This window comes from Cebus imitator, unplaced genomic scaffold (assembly GCF_001604975.1).
Source record: "Cebus imitator isolate Cc_AM_T3 unplaced genomic scaffold, Cebus_imitator-1.0 Scaffold160, whole genome shotgun sequence".
NCBI classification, from domain to species: Eukaryota; Metazoa; Chordata; class Mammalia; order Primates; family Cebidae; genus Cebus; species Cebus imitator.
This window is the reverse complement of record NW_016107475.1, coordinates 3,250,049-3,268,486: the sequence shown is the minus strand read 5'-3', so window position 1 is coordinate 3,268,486 and position 18,438 is coordinate 3,250,049. Positions and strand designations below refer to the sequence as shown.

General features: G+C 39.0%; 1 protein-coding gene across 2 annotated transcripts in view; it reads right to left on the bottom strand.

Moving 5' to 3' along the window:
- The window catches only part of LOC108314744 (prolyl endopeptidase), a 126,598-nt gene that overhangs the window by 65,698 nt on the left and 42,462 nt on the right, over window positions 1-18,438 (bottom strand). For both annotated transcript variants that reach the window (XM_017543770.2, XM_037743963.1), the window contains exon 7: window positions 4,830-4,935. In XM_017543770.2, coding sequence (XP_017399259.1) covers window positions 4,830-4,935 — 106 coding nt within the window. The remainder of the gene's footprint in view (window positions 1-4,829; window positions 4,936-18,438) is intronic.

Here is an 18,438-nt window from a genome sequence, read left to right as displayed (position 1 = left end):
TCTTTAATGATACTTTGATACTTCTTCACTTTTGACTTTAAACAAGCAACAGAATAAGAGAAGCAAAAAATCTTCTGCTCACATAATATACAGAAGTGAAAAAAAGAACCCATCATTCTCAGGGCTCAATAAAGGACCAAGAATTTAATTAAAAAAAAAATTAGGAAGCCACAGGGATGAAGATTCAAAACACTCAGAAGTCAGTAACAGTTGCAGAGGAAGGACAGCTTATCAAGCAAGGCCACCTGCGCACGCACAAGGATCCCTAAAGGGAACGTCATTTGAGACAAGCTGGCGCATACCTGCTGTGAGTTCAACAGGAACTGTTCTAGGTGCTGGCAACTCCATGGGGAACAAGACAGGCATCATCTCTAATCTCATGCAGCTCACAGATCCTCACACAAAGTGTTTTTGTATATAGAGAAAAGGAAATCAGAATGGGGGAAAGGAGGAGAAGGAGCAACTCTTGAGAGAAAGGTATCTATCAAAAGTACAAGGAGGGCCAGGTGCGGTGGTCCACACCTGTAACCCCGGTACTTTGGGAGGCTGAGGTGGGTGGATCACGAGGTCAGGAGATTAAGACCATCCTGGCCAACGTAGTGAAACCCCATCTTTACTAAAAATACAAAAATTAGCCAGGCATGGTAGCATGCGCCTGTAGTCCCAGCTACTCAGGAAGCTGATGCAGGAGAATCGCTTCAACTTGGAAGGTGGAAGTTGCAGTGAGCTGAGATCGTGCCACTGCACTCTAGCCTGAATGACAGAGCGAGACTCCCTCTCAAAAAAAAAAAAAAAAAAAAAAAAAGTACAAGGAAGCCTGGTAACCCCTGACAGAGACATCTCTTCTCCCAAAGCAAGAAGGTAGTAACTCCATACATTTCTCCAGTAAGCCAGTGGAGAAGAGGACGTGACTGTTGGGAGAGGATCTGCTTAGCTGTTCTGAAGTTCTGAAGAGCTTTATATACAAGCTTCAAAAGCCCAGATGACAAGCCTAATTCCATTTCTACACAGTGGTGCATAAGGTGAGTCATGGAAATTACCTGTTCAGAAAAGGTAAGAAGGAGCAATTGCCAGCCTCAACTGCAGTTACTGTACTAGGTAAAGGATGTGATCCACAGCTTGCAACAAATGTGTTCATATTCTTAAGTGAAAATGCTGCAAATGTAAATGGCAGAAATGAGGTTCTCCAGAGAGTCAGAGAACAACAGAGAGAACGCTCCTATAAGGCAGCAAAAGAACAGAAGTCCACACTGACTTGACAAAATGAATCCAGTTTCAATTCATACAGACATCATTTAACTTTCAAGTTGCTAAGATATTTTCTATCCTGCTGTTATAGTTTTGTTCTCCCTATGTGCTATCCTTTTAAAAGATATTAAATTGCCATTGGCCTTTTTTAGGGGGCTTTTTGTGCTCTCATTTCAAAATGCACAAAAGGCAGGTTTTTTTGGGAGACACAGATGACGGTAATGTCTCCCAAGAAAACCTGCCCATGTGCATTTTGAAATGAGAGCACAAAAAGCCCCCTAAAAATGAGCCATATAAGTGAAATTATTTAGTTCTCAAAAAAGACAACTGAGTGGTATCTTAAATATATAAGTAATTAATTTATACAAAAATGTTGATAATTCCCCTTGGCTTTAAGGGAAAACAGAATAAAATCCTAGCAGAAAGGTTTTAGGATATCAAAAGGGGTACAGATTTTAGTAATATGAAATTTGAGGTTTCACAACATGGATTGAGTTTTCAGGCACCAGTTGTTCAGGTCTAAGTCAGCTAACATTCAAGTTAACTAGTGCATTTAGCATTTAAGTTAAATGTTAATTATTCTTCTTTTAGTGTAAAAAGGGTAACAAAATTGGGGAAGGGGGTTAAAAAAAAAAAAGCAAAAAAGATCCTAGGAGTTAGTCGTGGTCACCAACTGGGCATATGCACCTCTGAATTTTCAATTATCAGCCTGCACAATTAGACATGTTCCCTCAGTCTCCTCTTTTGTGATTATAAATCTGGCTTTGCAGATAACAATTTGAAAATCTGTATTTAGAGCAGCTTTGAATCTGAAGACAGACTCTTTTTGGGGGGAGGGGGGTGTCCTCAATCTAGTTTTCTAAGCTACCTAAAACTAAAGTACGGTGATTCTAAATATTCTCCTTTCAGGCAAGAAAGAAGGAATACTTGAGAACCCTCTGTATGCCAGAAACTCTGCTAAGGACTTTTCTTTGCATTTTCATTATTTCTCATAATTCCCTATGAAGTAGATATTATTTCCTTATTTGTAGACATGGAAATATTAAGGGAGAGAAAAAAAAACTTTACCAGGGTAACCAGTTAATCTAGTGGCGGAGCTGAGATTAAAATTCAAATCTGATTTGAAAGGCTATGGTTATTGTCCCAATATAGCCAACTGTAATTAAAAGGAACTATTTTTTTCTTAATTTAATGATCCCTATTTCAATCTGCCATGTCTCCCCTTTTATAGACTAAATTTACTTAATCTCTTCAATAGTAAAACAATCACACACACAATACTTGTTTTTTTAAAGTTATAATTATCAATGATTCAAAATGAAACCAGTGATCAGTTAAAAAGCAAACAAGTCAATCCTACACAATTGACTTTTGAACCTAAGAGTGAAAACTGATATCCATTTGATCAACAGCTGCAACTGTCCAGAGCTTTCAGAATCCCAGGACCACCATTCAAAAGAATAACTACTCTGAAGTTTATGTTATCCACAAATATAAAGCAAAGCAATCAGCAGCTTCAAATCCACCTATCTTATGTTATTCACTTCACATTCTGCTTTCTGGTCCACAGAATATGACATACTTTGCCAAATGCTTCACTGAAGCCCAAACACCGATCAGTTTAATAGCCTCATGAAAAAACAAAATCAGTTAGTACCATTAGACTTGTTTGTTCCATATGGTTTTCTATGCTCACTGTGATGGTCTTTTTGCTATCAACTTGGCTAGGCTAGGGTCCCTTGTTAATCAATCAAACACAAATACAGGTGCTGCTATGAAAGTATTTTTGTAGATGGGATTAAGGCCCATAATCCATTGACTTGAATGAAGAGGGATTATCCTGGATAATCTGGGAGGGCCTGAGTCAATCAGTTGAAGGCCTTAAGAGCAGAGCTGAAGCTTCCCTGGAGCTCTGAATGGATCACAGCCAGAAAGCGTTTCTTAGATGCTCCCCTTTTTTCTTCTTCATGCTCATTCTTGGTTACAGTAACTAGAATTTAGTTTCTGAGAGCCTAGTGTCCCTCTGTACTGTTTTCCTTCTGGAATCCAAATCTCTTGAGTACTCTCTTCTCTAAATGCTAACACTGCAATAATAAAATAGCAGGGTTGAGGGGAAGATAAGAACTGAGAGGTTAGGGGAAAACAAAGAGGGATTCTGGGAGTTTTGCCAGCCCTTGAAAGTTTCATTCAAAGTATTATGATCCCTTATTAAAGTGGATATAGCAACAGTCCAGTATATAAATATGTGGATGGAATTTTCTCTATATTTGGAACGTGTATGCAGAATAACAGCACCATAATATCTGATGTCACTGATTCTCTCAGGCTCAATCTTAAAAGGTTTGCTTAGTTCTATGAAGAACTATGCTTGCAACTCAAGTGAACGATTCCTGGGTGGTGGTTTGCCTTGACAGAGAATGCAAACACTTTCTTGACACCAAGATCGATGTTGGTGTCAAGAAACCAGCTTTTCTTTTTTCTTAATAGAAAAAAAATACTTAGTTTTATTAAATGGATAAATACTTAACTCTAGGAAAAAAGTTGCTGACTTCGTTCTGCTATATGTACGAATGGTGCTCTGTAGTATCTAATGTTAGGATGCACATCTTGCTCAGAGAAGTTTAAAAATGATGCAATGCTCAGTCAGACATATTTTCATATCACAATATAACACAGATTAGAAACTAATGAGGTAAATACATTATTAAAGAAATGCACTTAGTATTTTGAAAATCTATGTCAACCCTCTCTAAAATATTTTGTATTAACTAGATGATGATGTAATTAGCTTAGTATCTTACTGGGGTGCCAGCGCTTCTGATAGGATTTCTGGGCCTGGGAATTTTCAGCATAGTAAATTGTGCAGCTGAAAAGTTTTTGTGCTTGATGATAGTGCTGGTAAGATAGAGATGATGGAAGAGAAAAACATTTAAAATGAGGCAGCTCCACCATTTGTAACTGGGTGGTTCTATGCTTATCATGATACGTAAAGCTCTGGCAAGCAAATGCAGGCTGTTATGTTCCTGAGTACTGAGGGCCACTCTGCTGATTACGTTAATCTAGCCAATTCTCCTTGGTCTAATAACCCTTGCCTGTGACAGTTTGCAACATTATGCCTTTTTTGTTTGTTTTAGATACAGGGTCTGTCTATGCTGCCCAGGCTGGTCTCCAACTCCTGGCCTTCAGTTGTCTTCCTGCCTCAGCCTCCTGAGTCCTTAGGATTGTAGGTATAAGGCCACCATGCCCAGCTGCACCATTAAATCTAAATACTTATAGATCAAAAGGGTCAGGTTCTCCTTCACGTTCTTCATGTGCAATACTCACAGGATAATTTCACACTATGTGCAGAAAGTGTGGCTAATCCCAATCTACGGTGAAAATGGTAAAGGCAACAGTTTCATTCCATTTTCCCTCATTTTATGGAATGCTAAAAGAATATGAAATAAAATACTAAGAGAAAAACAATCAGATGGACTGATACGAATGGTAGAATAGGAAAAGGTCTTGGGAAATCAATAGACCAAAATAATTTTTAAATGAAGTTTCTTGGAATAATTATCTGTGTCTGAAAAATAACTCACCAGTGATGCCATTGGATTCCTGCTGTAGGTCACAGTACCAGAGTCGGTTTACTGGATCACATCCCTCTCTTATTGATAACAAGACATAGCGGCCATCATCTGATAACTAAAAAGGAAAAAAAAATAGCCCAGGGGGCTAATTAGAATACATTTTTGGGAGAATATTTTTGAATATTAAATTTAAAAATTAAGGTTAATTTTCAAAGGCAGTGTCTCTGCCCCAAACTCATGATCTGATAAGAAAGTTATCTGAATAAAAACACAAACACCACTTTTATCTTATTTTACTCATAATAGTTTAACAAAACACAGTGAATTATTTTAGTTGAAAATATCAGTAGAGGTAACTGAATGTCATGACTTCAAGGTAACTTTTATTTGAATTTCTATTTTTTGAACTGAAAATATGTGCAATCCAGCATTCTGAATATAATATCCTTGACTTTAAAGTTTCCTCATGGGTCATATAATTTAAAGTTTGTTGTTCTCGGTAAGAATTAGCAAAAATGGGTGTAGATGCAAGAAATTCACTTTGGTCCACAATGGTCACATTGACAAGTTTCTACTGAACAACTGCATATGCATATTTTTAGTCCCTTCCATCGCAAGATCTCAGTAATGAAAAGTCTATGCTCAGAGAGACTTTCCTTTTTAGTATAAAACAGCCAACTCTTAGGTAGCAAAAAGAATCCTGATAAAAAAATCTAATATGAACATATATTATTATTCTGAGTTCACAAAAATTGATATGTGATATCAAACTATATATATTCTTTTGCAACTAATTTTTTTAATCAATATGTTTTATAATTAGTCCATGTTGATATGTATAAATCTAGTTCACTCATTTTAACAGCTGTACAGTATTACAATCTAGAAATATACCACCATAGGATCCATCATCCTACCCACAAACATTTAGATTATTTTTCTTACTATTACAAATAATTCTTTAGAAAATTTGTTGAACATGTTTGTGACCTAAAATGTTTCCCAGGGTATATAATGAAGTAAAACTGCTCAGTGGTAGGAGATGCATATATTCAACTCTACGAGATGTTGCCAAATTATTCTCCACAGTGGTTGGTACCAACTTACACACTTACTTAGCAGTACTGTTTGAAAGATCCTTATTATGAGGGTTAATTTTATATGTCACCCTGGCTAGGTCACAGTGCCCAGATGTTTGGATGTTATTTTAGATGTTTCTGGGAAGTTTTTTTTTTTTTAAATAAGATTACATTTAAGTGAACAGACTTAAAGTGGATTACCCTCCATAATGTGAGTGGGACTCATCCATTTAGTTAAGGCCTTAACAGAACAAAGACCAACCTCTGCTGAACAGGAGGGGTTCAGCCAGCCAACTGCCTTTGGACTCAACTATATCTTTTCCTCGAGTCTCCAGTCTGTGGGCCTACCCTGAAGCTTTGGGACTTGCCAAGGCTCCACAATCACATGAGCCAATTCCTTAAACAAATCCTCTCTCTCTATGTATACATACACATACATACAAACACCCTAGTGGTTCTTTTTCTCTGGTAAACACTAACACAATAGCTGTTATTCTTTCATTTGCTCCTTCAGTAAACATTTGCTAAGCAGCTATTTTGTGCAAGACATTTTTCTAGGTGTTAAAGACACATCAGTAAACAAATCGGGAAAAAATGTTACATCTATTAAGGGAGAGGAATACATAAATAAGGAATTATGCAGTATATTATGATAAATGCCATGGAAAACATGAACAAGTCTGGGTAAGGGAAACAGGATGTGATGGGCAAGCTACAGTTTTTTTGTTTGTTTGTTTGTTTGAGACTGAGTTTCGCTCATCACCCAGGCTGAAGTGCAGTGGCACAATCTTGGCTCACTGCAACCTCTGCCTCCTGGGTTCCAGCGATTCTTCTGCCTCAGTCTCCTGAGTAGCTGGGATTACAGGCACACACCACCATGCCCAGGTAATTTTTGTATTTTTAGTAGAGACAGTTTTACCAGGTTGGCCAATCTGGTCTTAAACTCCCGACCTCAGGTAATCCACCCGCTTTGGCCTTCCAAAGTGTTGGACTTATAGGCGTGAGCCACTGTGCCCAGCTGAGGCTGTGGTTTTAAATATGGCAGTCAAGGTAAACCCCATTAAGAAGGTATCTTTCCACTGTTTTCTGACTTGCACTGTTTCCACTGAGAAGTCTGTGTCATTTCTTATCTTTATTTCCCTATACGTAATGTGTGTTTTCTCCTCTGGCTGCTTTTAATATTTTGTTATCTTTGGCTTTTTGAACATTGATTACTCTGTAATGGGCTTTGATGTAGTACCCTGCTTGAGATTAATTAAGCTTCTTGAATCTGTGGATTTCCGTATTTTATCAAATTTTTTACATTTTTGGTCATTTGTTCCTTATGTACTTTTTGTCCCCTCACCCCTATTCTAGAACTTCAAATACGTAATGTTATATCACTTGGTACTGTTCTACAGGTCAATGAAATTGTGTGCATTTTTGTTTTAGTTTTTCTTTGTGGTTTAGTTTTAATTGTCCTGTCTTCAAATTTTGCATTTTCTTTTATAGCATCTTAACTAACTGCTGCTAAGCCCATACAGATAATTGTTCATTTCAGAGTTTTATTTTATTTTCTCTAGAAAAGTATGTGGTTCATTTTTATATTTCCTATTTCTTTGTTCATTACATTAACAGTAAAGATCTCAAAAAAGTATTTTTTATGATAGCTTTTTATAAGTCCGTATATGTTAATTCTACTCTATATTATTTCTGGATCTGCTTGAGACAGCTGTCATTGAAGGTTTGGTGTGGTTCTTGCAGTGAATTTTACTGCCCTACCTTTCTGATGACTAAATCACTACAACTGACTTAACCATCATTTATGATTGATGTAAGGTGGCTCTAAACAGTAAGCTGTAAAGAGTCTGTCTTTATTTAAAGGACAAGAGAACAAAAGTATGAAGAGCTATCGATGCTGCTTTCAGTTATATTAATAAGACTATAATTGTGAGGTTGCTGATAATCAATACAGGATGGTTTAAAAACAAGGTGGAACTAAAATTCTGAACAGTTTTGTTAGCCATGCATATTAAAAGCATAAGGATAATAAAATGTGGAATTCCCAAATCAATCAAAGAAGGAGAAATACCATACAAAGAGGAAAGAAAGAGATGGCAAGATGAATATAAGGTTCAAAACTAAAAATGTGGAAACCATACGTCAACAATAAAAATTAATGGATATGGAATAGTTTTTAGATTGGTTTCTATTGACTATTTTTCCTCATGGCTATATGCCACATTTTCTTACTTCTTTTCTAATGACTTTTCTTTTTAACTGGATTCTGGACTTTTGAACGTTGTCTGAGTTTCTTTTACTTTCTGGTCTGCCCGTAAAACATTTTACAGCAGTTAATTTGTTGGCAGATCAGCTTGATCCATTTAAGACTTGTTTTCAAAGCTTTGTTGGGTAAAGTATACAGCACTACTGCTAAGGCATGGCCTCTCTAATTGAATATCCTGGGTGTTCAAAGTCGTTCCCCTCTGACTGGTCAGAATGTGAAAGTCTCCCTCCCAGTCGTTTTAAACCTTTGGGAGTTGTCAGCTTACAGCCCCCTAGTAGTTGTTCTTAGCTTGAATTATAAAGTGTCAGTCAGCATACATATTGCTTAATAGCCAAAAACATAAGAAGATTCCTAGGAATCTCAGAGGCAGAAATCTCAAGGCAGATTTCTGAAACTCTTAGTGGATAGCTCCCTCCTTTTGTTACTCTGCCCTGAAAATTCCAGGGGCTTTAGTCTCCCCCGTTTCTAATCTTTGAATCCTTAGTTCAGTGAGACTATAAAACTCTGAGCTCCTCCTTGTGACAGAGGCCAAAAAATACCTCCAGGAAGAAAGCTGGCTGACTGTAGGACTTACCTCTTTCCTGGATCAGTCTGGGGTGGCCTACTGATCAATATCTGAAAACAGTTGCTTTGTCTATTTTGCATAGTTTTCTAGCTGTGTACAGCAGGAAGACTAGTTCAGTAACAGTTATACCATCACGGCCAGAGGCAAAACTCTATCATTATGTGTTGAACAAGTCTCTTACAAATGAACAAAATTTGAACAAATCTAGTCTTTAAAATCCAATCTAAAAATTTGTATTTTGTATCCATTAATTTTTATTGTTGACATACTGGCTTCCACATTTTTAATTTTGAACCTTTTATACATCTTGCTTTCACTTTCTTTCCTCTTTGTATGGTATTTCTTCTTTGATTGATTTGGGAATTACACATTTTATTATCCTTATGCTTTTAATATACACGGCTAACAAAACAGTGTTCAGAATTTTAATTCCACCTTATTTTTAAATCATCCTATATTATCAGCAACCTCACAATTATAATCTTATTAATATAATGAAAGCAGCATCAATAGTATTTCATGCTTTTGTTCTCTTGTCCTTTAAATAAAGACAGATTCTTTACAGCTTAGTGTTTAGAGTCACCTTACCTCAATCATAAATGATGGCTAAGTCAGTTGTAGTGATTCAGTCATCAGAAAGGTAGGGCAGTAAAATTCACTGCAAGAACCACACCAAACCTTTGATGACAGCTGTGTCAAGCACATCTAATGAGTTTTTCTCAGCATTTCTGACTGTGCTAAATAGCTGGAGCAGTTTATACTTAATCTAAAGCAGGAAATCCCATGGTACATTGCTGTTACAATGCCAATTAAGTCAGTCCTCTTCCTTATAATTCTCTTCATCACAATCCAGAGACGTTCCATAGCCACTAAAATTTGTTAAACCGGAAACAACGTTGAATTTTCAAATGCTCAAGGTCTCAAGTCTCAAAATCATTTGTAAGTCACTGCTGCCCCAAAGCATACAGATTAGAAATATGCCTCCTTCCACTTAAATTTAATCCACACACACTTAGCAGCCCCACACTCAGACTATTGATTTTAAATTTCAAGGCAATTTAAAAGACAAATTTTGGAAATAATTGGAAGGGGAAGACAAAATCCTGTTGATGTGGGAGACATGTGACTGTTAACAGAATAAAGTCATTTTCCTGAAAGTCAGATTTTTAAAAAAGAAAAGTAGAAAAGCAGGCAAGCCGAGTCCATGAGGCCTTCAGGGAACAGTTTGAATTCAGGTTCAACAATACTATTTTTTTTTGTTTTTCCTTTAATCGATATGATATCCCAGCTAGAACTGTGCTCTCCAGAAGCAATTAATCTGATTCGCAAACATGGATTTTTTCTTTTTCAAAAATACTGCAATAATATTAGCCTGACCAATTTTGAAATGATTCCTAAATTCACAAATTCCTAAATTTGTGCTTTCAAGGCTTCCTTCTATTTTAAAACTTTATTATTTTAGCCAAATTTGCCTTAAGTAAAATGACTTAACTTCATGAAAATCTACCATTTATGTAAATAAAGCATTAACAAAAACAAAATTATAAAAATTACTATAAATGAAACACTTACATTGCTGATATTAAATCCACTGCTTGCATTCCAAACAATATCAATAGACATCAAGGCTAAAACTCTACCATTTTCATTACAGTCAATTATTAATATGTAGGTTACTTTTACAGTCTACTTCCGCAAAGTCATCTGTTGAATTATATTTACAGTATTGATTACATATAATTAGAAAATGCTAATAAAGAAGAAAGTACTAACATCTGTATTAATAAACATACTTGGACACAGGAAAAAATCCAGATGTACAGAGAGCATGGTATTCTACAGATGGGCTAAATAACATTTGGTCATTCACTGATACTAAGCTTTTCATTTTCCATAAGCACACAAAACCTGAGAGTTTATTTTAAAAAAAAAAACAAAGCCAAAAGCCACACCCCCACGCTCCTTCTCTGGTGGGTGGCAGAAAGGCATGTCTCCTGAAGGTGGGATGAGCACTCATCTCCAGGCTTTAGGGACTAATTCACTCTTTCCTCTTGCCTTGGCTCAGGGAGTAATTCACGCTTCCCCTTTGCCTTGGCTACTGTTTCCTGCCACGGTTTCCTCAAATTTAACTTTTCTTTCCCCTAGAGTAGAATTGAGGTTCTTAATGAGGTGCTTAATGAAAGGGGAAAGTTACTAGACTTGCTTTGGTTAAGGGTACTTGGACATGCCACTAGTCATTGTAAAATGGATCTTCTGGGTGGTCCAGCCCAGTTCTCCAGAAGAGCCAACTACTACAAGCTCAAGGGCAAAGGTTTTTGATAAAGTGCCCAGGGTGGATAAGGTTGGACACAGAGACTAGCACCAGAAGTGGCTGATCTTAATTGAAAAATCTCAGTCCACTTCCCAACCTCAGCCAGCTTCTCATCTCCCATATCAAAGACACAATTTAACACCAGCCATCAACAGCTGCAGTCCACTATTCCGGGCAGTCACAACCGGGGTGTGTATTCCACCAATATTTATCAAGGGTCTACAAAGTGCCGGCTGCTGAACCAGGCTCTGGCACATACAGATCAATAGGCTAGGACCTTCAAGAACTCATGCTCAGGTGGGAAGGACAGACTGATAGATACAGACACACACAGAAAAAGCCATGTTATAGAACATTCACAGCAATAAGTAAAAAGTATGATGGTAGTGCCAGAGAGGGGCATCTACGGGGTGGTAAGCTGGATGGAAAAATAAATTCTGGGAAGGCTTTGAGGAACTGATAGCCCTTACATGATTATTAAGAAGTAGGATTCCCCTAGTTTCTTGAAATTGTCTGTGCTTAAAACTCAAAGGTTATACTAGTTTATGTTATCTGGTACAGAGAGCTATGTCTAACATACACTCAAGTACATACGTTCATTCTCAAGTTTATATGTCACCGACAGACATCAGCATGTGTAGTGGATGCTGTGTAGGCTGCACTCTGGGGCTGAAGCCCTCATTTCCCAGCTGATGGGTGTTGGGGGCAGACAGCTCTCGGATGAGAATCTCTCCAGGTCTCATCCTCAAGTTGAAGACACATCTCTCCCAAGGTCATGCATTCTTTTGGGTTCATCCACATATGACAACTGGTTAATGTAGGTTTATAAAGGCTCGGACCCCTCTCCCTCCTGTTAAGACAATGCTGAAGTGCTCACCTAGCTTGAGGGTTCCTATCGGATTGTCTGACACCTCTGTGATGACTGCATCACAGTTCAAGTTCTCCCTCTGCTGCCTTTGCTCGCCATACAGGCAGAGATTTTGAAATCTCTCCCTTCAAACTTCCAGTACACAAATTTCTACCTCAGACTCTGCTTCCAGGGAAGCTGATCTGTGACAGCAGGTAAGACATCGATAATATCCTGTAAATATGCACTATGTACAACAGCACAGCACACAGCTACTGTTCTTCCACTCGGTGTCCCTGGCAGCCCCAACAAACAGTTCACTTCTCCCTGCCCGAGTTCTGAATCAACTAGAAACAGAACAAGAGTCAACAGATGGAGAACTGAGATCTCAACTTTACTGCTGAATAAAGTACACACTTAAGAATGTGGCTTAGTGCTGTGAGGCAGCTAATCTGTGAACTCCCAGCCTCTCTCATGTCTAGTCATTGAGAAACCAAAATTCAGTGAAATTTCTTGATAGCGAAGTCAGAAGAACGGAGAAAAAACGTGTTCCCCTTTCATCTTAGTGGTTTCCAACCTTGGCATATTTTATGCTAGCCTACGGATACCTCTTTAAGTCCTGGCTTCCACTTTTGAAGATGGAACCCAGTAACAGCTATCATACTAATTTACATTTATCAAAAGGTAGAGTACAATGTATGGGGGTATCGTATTTTATGGTTTCATAAAAAAGAAGCCACGTTAATTCATTAACAATTCTACTTTGGCCGGGCACGGTGGCTCAAGCCTGTAATCCCAGCACTTTGGGAGGCCAAGGCGGGTGGATCACAAGGTCAAGAGATCGAGACCATCCTCGTCAACACGGTGAAACCCCGTCTCTACTAAAAATACAAAAAAGTAGCTGGGCATGGTGGCGCATGCCTGTAATCCCAGCTACTCAGGAGGCTGAGGCAGGAGAATTGCCTGAACCCAGGAGGCGGAGGTTGCGGTGAGCCGAGATCGCGCCATTGCAGCCGTTGCACTCCAGCCTGGGTAACAAGGGCGAAACTCCGTCTCCAAAAAAAAAAACAATTCTACTTTGTGTATACTGTGGTACTAGGCTACACTAAGACAGTCCAAGAAAACTCTCACTAGACATAGTTCAAATTGTTAGAGTATGTATTTTATACTTTACTCTGTTAGGTTCACATGTACTTGTCTGACACAGAGTTCACAACACTTAGCATATTCAGGAATAGAACTCCTACAAAACCACAGAATTTAGAGGGGTAAGTGGCAACCGGAGTACTTTGCAGGGAATCTAGTCCCAAATAAATGTTTTTATAAAATGTCTTCAGTTAATGCCTCACCTAGGTGTGATGGTGATTCACTCAGACCAGTCTTGATCAAGCTACTCCACTTCACAAGGTCATGGGCTCTACCATTGTGTTTTCTGAGGACTTCACACACACACATACATGTATACACACATATGCACACCATATATGTATAAGTCTTCAGGATAAGTGTGAAATAGATACTAATATCTCAATATGGCAATCTCTCTGGAAAAATGGGTATATATTTTAAACAATAAACCTATATTATTATTATTAAAATGAATCTGGCTATTTTCAGTCTCAATACCAAACAATTTGAAGAATCCCTGAGCTTTCCAAATGACCGAAATAAACAAGCCTTTCTTCATATTGAAACCATTAACAGAAAAGCATTAAATGTTTTAAACTTCCAGTAATTTAACTATGTATGAAGTAATTTGTCCTTAAAAGCAACAGAACACAAAACCTAATATTTATATATACATAGAATATGTGGACTTATATCAAACATATTTTTAAGGAAAAACTCAAAAGCTATTTTATGCTGGAGCAAGTAAACTCCAGTAGTGTGGTGGCGTATTAAGCAAATTTTCATGGCCATGACATTTCTTTAGTATATTTATTTTTTTCTCTTAGAACCTAACAAAAAAAAGGTGAAGAAAGTTTTTTCATTATTTGAATCTACACGCACTTTCAAATTGAGGAAGGTATTTTCTTTTATATGTTGTAATAAAAGAATTAGTTGCATGTAAAAAAAAGTATTCTAAAAAGCAGTGACACTTGAAATTGTCCTGGAAATTAACAAAAGGAGTAAAAATGTATCTTAATAGCTTTGAGAGTTAATCATGCCACTCTCAGAGCAGGAGACTTTACCAAATTTATTTTATATAAATCTTCTGAATTCCTTTCATAATAGTTTGAATCAGAGTAACATCCCTTTAATATTATTTTCCCAACACTTAGGAAAACTTTTAAAACTAACCACCTACAATGATGACATTTCATATATGAAACTCATTTATGGATTTGTAATAAAAATAAGAGGCAATGCCAGTAACAGACATAAAGGGGAGCCATAAGCACAGGCGAGTGTGTATTAATAATTTTAACAAAGTTACCCAGCTTTCCCAGTACAGTGTGGTACTATAGCAATAGAATAAGAAAAGAAATCAATCCAAATACTGTATGATGTGTTGCTTGGTATGCCAGAAACAGATAAAACAGAAAATTCTAAGAAAACAAAACATATACAAAATAAAATAACGTGTGTCTCGACACGTACAGGCACTACTGTTTCTAAGTTACCTGGTTGTTTGCCTGGTTGATAAATTTGGTTATTCAAGAATCTACTGTTTGGGTCAGGTGTGGTGGCTCATGCCTGTAATCCCAGCACTTTGGGAGGCTGAAACGGGTGGATCATTTGAGGTGAGGAGTTCGAGACAAGCTTGGCCAACATGGTGAAACCCTGTTTCTACTAAAAGTACAAAAATTAGCTGAGTGTGCTGGCAGGCGCCTGTAATTCCAGCTATTCGGGAGGCTGAGGCATGAGAATTGCTTGAACCAGGAGGCGGAGCTTGCAGTGAGCCAAGATTGTGGCACTGCACTCCAGCCTGGGTGACAGAGCGAGACTCCATCTCAGAGAAAAAAAAAGTATCTACTTTTGTCTTATTTTCTCCTTTGCTGAGCAAAACAACCGTTCTGTGAGAAAAGTGACTGATCAACAAATCCAACATGTGTACTAAAAATGACTCTCTCCTGCAGGATTGTTTTACGTATGAAGAACAGCACAGCCTTCTTGCTTTACTCACATCCAGTTCTCTAGTTTGGCTTCCTGATTTTTCTGCCTTCCCATCCATGCCGCTGAGATTTTCCTGTGTGCTAATCAGCACAGTGAATACTATCATGTAAGGCAGTGCTAATGAAAGGAAAAAGAGTGGTGGACACAAGGCAAGGGCTTACTAAGTGTTTGGGGAAGAAATGTATGGACCGTGCCAACTGTGAAGAGGATTACTGAGCAGTTACTGGTCCAAGTCAAAAACAGACAACCCTCAAGGGGCAGGCGAGGCAGAGATCCCCCCCAGGAACACCAATGGACTTTTCTGTGACTGTTGGTCTTCATGTGCACGAACTTCCACAGGAGATGTGGGAAGAGTATGGAAATTAACATTCACTGTATTCCTACTATAAGTCAAGCAGCAGGCAACACACTCTATATGTTAACGTATATGTAACATGCATGTTTTTAATTACTGGGGATCACAGGTGAACATATAAAAATGACTTGTGAAGATATGTGACAGATATTAAGATTCCGGATTACTTTTGGGGAAAAAAAAAAAAAAAACCTTTTCAAGAATTAGGTGTAACAGAAATAGGTTCTCAATACAGGATTTAGCGAGATAATCACAAAGAAGCAGGGCATTTTCTTCTTAATCCTTTCCAAAGGGATGATGCATTTTCACAATCTTCATTCTAGAGCACCCTCTGCTGGGAACAGTGCTGCAAATGTTTGATTTCTTTAGGATTTTTTCCCCCCAAGTGCTCACACTTCACTTTAAAACAGAGCTTTGTGGGAGTTTTTTTGTCCAATAGAACACAGCAATTTCTATCCTGCCATGAAACTGTCCTTCAAGTAAAGCCTCAAAGTCAATATTAAATAACTGGCATCTCTGCCCAGCAAAGCCCAATGCCAGCTGTTTCGTGTTACACCCGGGGGCACGAGGGAGCTCCTGCTCCTGAGCTCCAGCATCCTGGACATGTGCAGGAAGTGTGGGCGGCTGCCTGAGGTCCTTGGCTTTAAGTGAGGAGGGCAGTGAACACAGCCTGTACTTCCAGGATAGAGTTACCCATGGATAAGCCTTCCTCTGGGTCAAGAGGTCCCCAGGAAGCTACCAGGAAGACAGCTGGCCTCAAATCATCCTGGAAGGTCCCTGAGGAAAAAAAATTAAAAAGGTGGAGGAAGGAAAGAGAAGTCTGAATCTCAAGGGAATACTTCTGGGAGCAAAAGCTTTGGGGGCAGGCAGGTTGTGCAAAAGGGCAGCCAGAGAGTTTACAACCCATATCAGGGAACAGCAAAGTACAGAGATTCCTAAAATTGAGGGGATCTCGCTACAAAAGGATGGCATAAGGAGAGCTAGAATCTGGACACACATCCTGATTGTAAGCAGCCAAGAAAGACCAAAAATGACAGACCAACAAACAATTCCCAATAAGCAAAACTCCCATTTCCCTTTTCTTACTTCTCCTCCCTGCATGGCTACCGGGGAAACTAATAGGATTAGTTTCCCTATAGGGAAACTAATAGGATTAGAATATGCAAGGAGAGGGGCTTGGCAAACTTGAGCTGCGTAGAGGGCAAAAGCATGTAAATTGGAGAGAGCGATATTTTGTTTTGGACTGCAATAACCTCTAACGGCAGTTCCAATACCAAAAAGTGTCCGAAAGCAAGGAGTTCTGCCGGGTAGAAGGAAGTCATCCTGGGAAGACACACTGTCACAGCGTGACTGAAGGTAACAGTGGGGAAACTAAAGCTGCTTCCTGATTGGAACTTCCTGAGATCTGTCTGATCAAGGCAAGAAAGACCTGTCCACACAGGAAGGCAGAGGAGGTATCTGTGAAGAAAGGAGATGAGTCAAGAGGAGACTGCATCTAGAATATAAAGAGAAGTTCGCAGTGAACTTGGACTGCAGCAGCCAAAGGGGAGGTGGATGGCAGTGAGCCAGAGAAATCTGCACATATCCACACGCACAACCAGCCTCTGCTCAGGGGGTTCATCCACCCACACCCACAAGACCCGCATCCTGCTCCGTGTCCTGTTTCTCTCACACCCAGCAGCGAAGTTCTCTCCCAAGAGGCTAAGAGATGCTGTGATAAATCCTCTGTCCAGTTTCAGAGCTGAAAAAGCCCTGGAGAAAATACAAGAAATGAACTTGGACAGATTAAGTGACTTGCTCAAGGCCACAGACAGAGCTCGAATAAAAATTTCTGTTCCAGTACACTCCCCTCGCTATAACACTGGCTCTCTCATCATAGACACTATAAAATGTGTTATCAAAATACTAGGTTCTATGACTGTAGTAAAAGGAAGTACTTTAAAAATAAAAGCAACAAATGCAGCACTTGCCTTTGGTACATGGTTGTAAAGAAGACTATGGCTGGGCACAGTGGCTCACGCCTGTAATCCCAGCACTTTGAAAGACCAAGGCGGGCAGATCACTTGAGGTCAGGAGTTCAAGACCAGCCTGGCCAACATGGTAAAACACTGTACACTAAAAATACAAAAATTAGCCGGGTATGACGGTGCAAGCCTGCAATCCCAGCTACTTGGGAAGCTGAGGGGAGAGAATTGCTTGAACTTGGGAGGTGGAGGTTGCAGTGAGCCGAATCACGACATTGCCCTCCAGCCTGGGAGACAGAGCAAGATTCTGTCTCAAAAAAAAAAACAAAATAAGAGGACTATTGCTTTTCTCTAAAATGCAAATCACTAAATAAAGGCTGTTGAGAAAGTGCCTCACTTCCGATGAATAGCCTGAGTGCTAATGTGTCCACCAGCCCTGGGTGCTTCTGGCCCAGCTGGTTCTACAGTGTACCTGCTTCTTAGACTCCTATGGCTTTATCACACTTCTTGAAGGGCACAAGAAATTCACACTTCAAGATTTTTTTCATGATCTAGATTTTTCTGAGTGAAGACTTGGAAATGGACCATCAATTCAGGTTGGGCCTAAGGCTTCTGAGGTGTCACACCAACAGAACTCTAGAATTCATGTTTAAGTGACAAGAGTACTCCATCATGTAGCAAGATGGTCCTTTTGCTCAGAAGGAGATCACACACAGCTGGGTTGGGAAAGGGGGAAGGAAGGAGCTCACCTAGCCAGCCAGACCTGCCTGATCAGCCCTGGTAACTGGTGGGATAACACCAGCCACAACAAGACCACCCACATAGCTGGATTACTGCTTGAGGAAAGTCTACACCCACTTTTTGTTTACAGAGCCCACTAGTTTTCTCATAGACTTCCTCTGCATAATTCACTAAATGGGGCCCTGATCCAATAAAGATCAAATATAAAGGACTCACTTTATATTGTTCCTTTAGCTTTTTTTTTTTTAAGCAACTTATTATTTCTGTGCAGTAGAGATGCATCCCTTTATGTATTGCTCTTTTTTAAAGTCACTACTCTTAGGCTGGGCGTGGTGGCTCCCACCTGTGATTCCAGCACTTTGGGAGGCCAAGG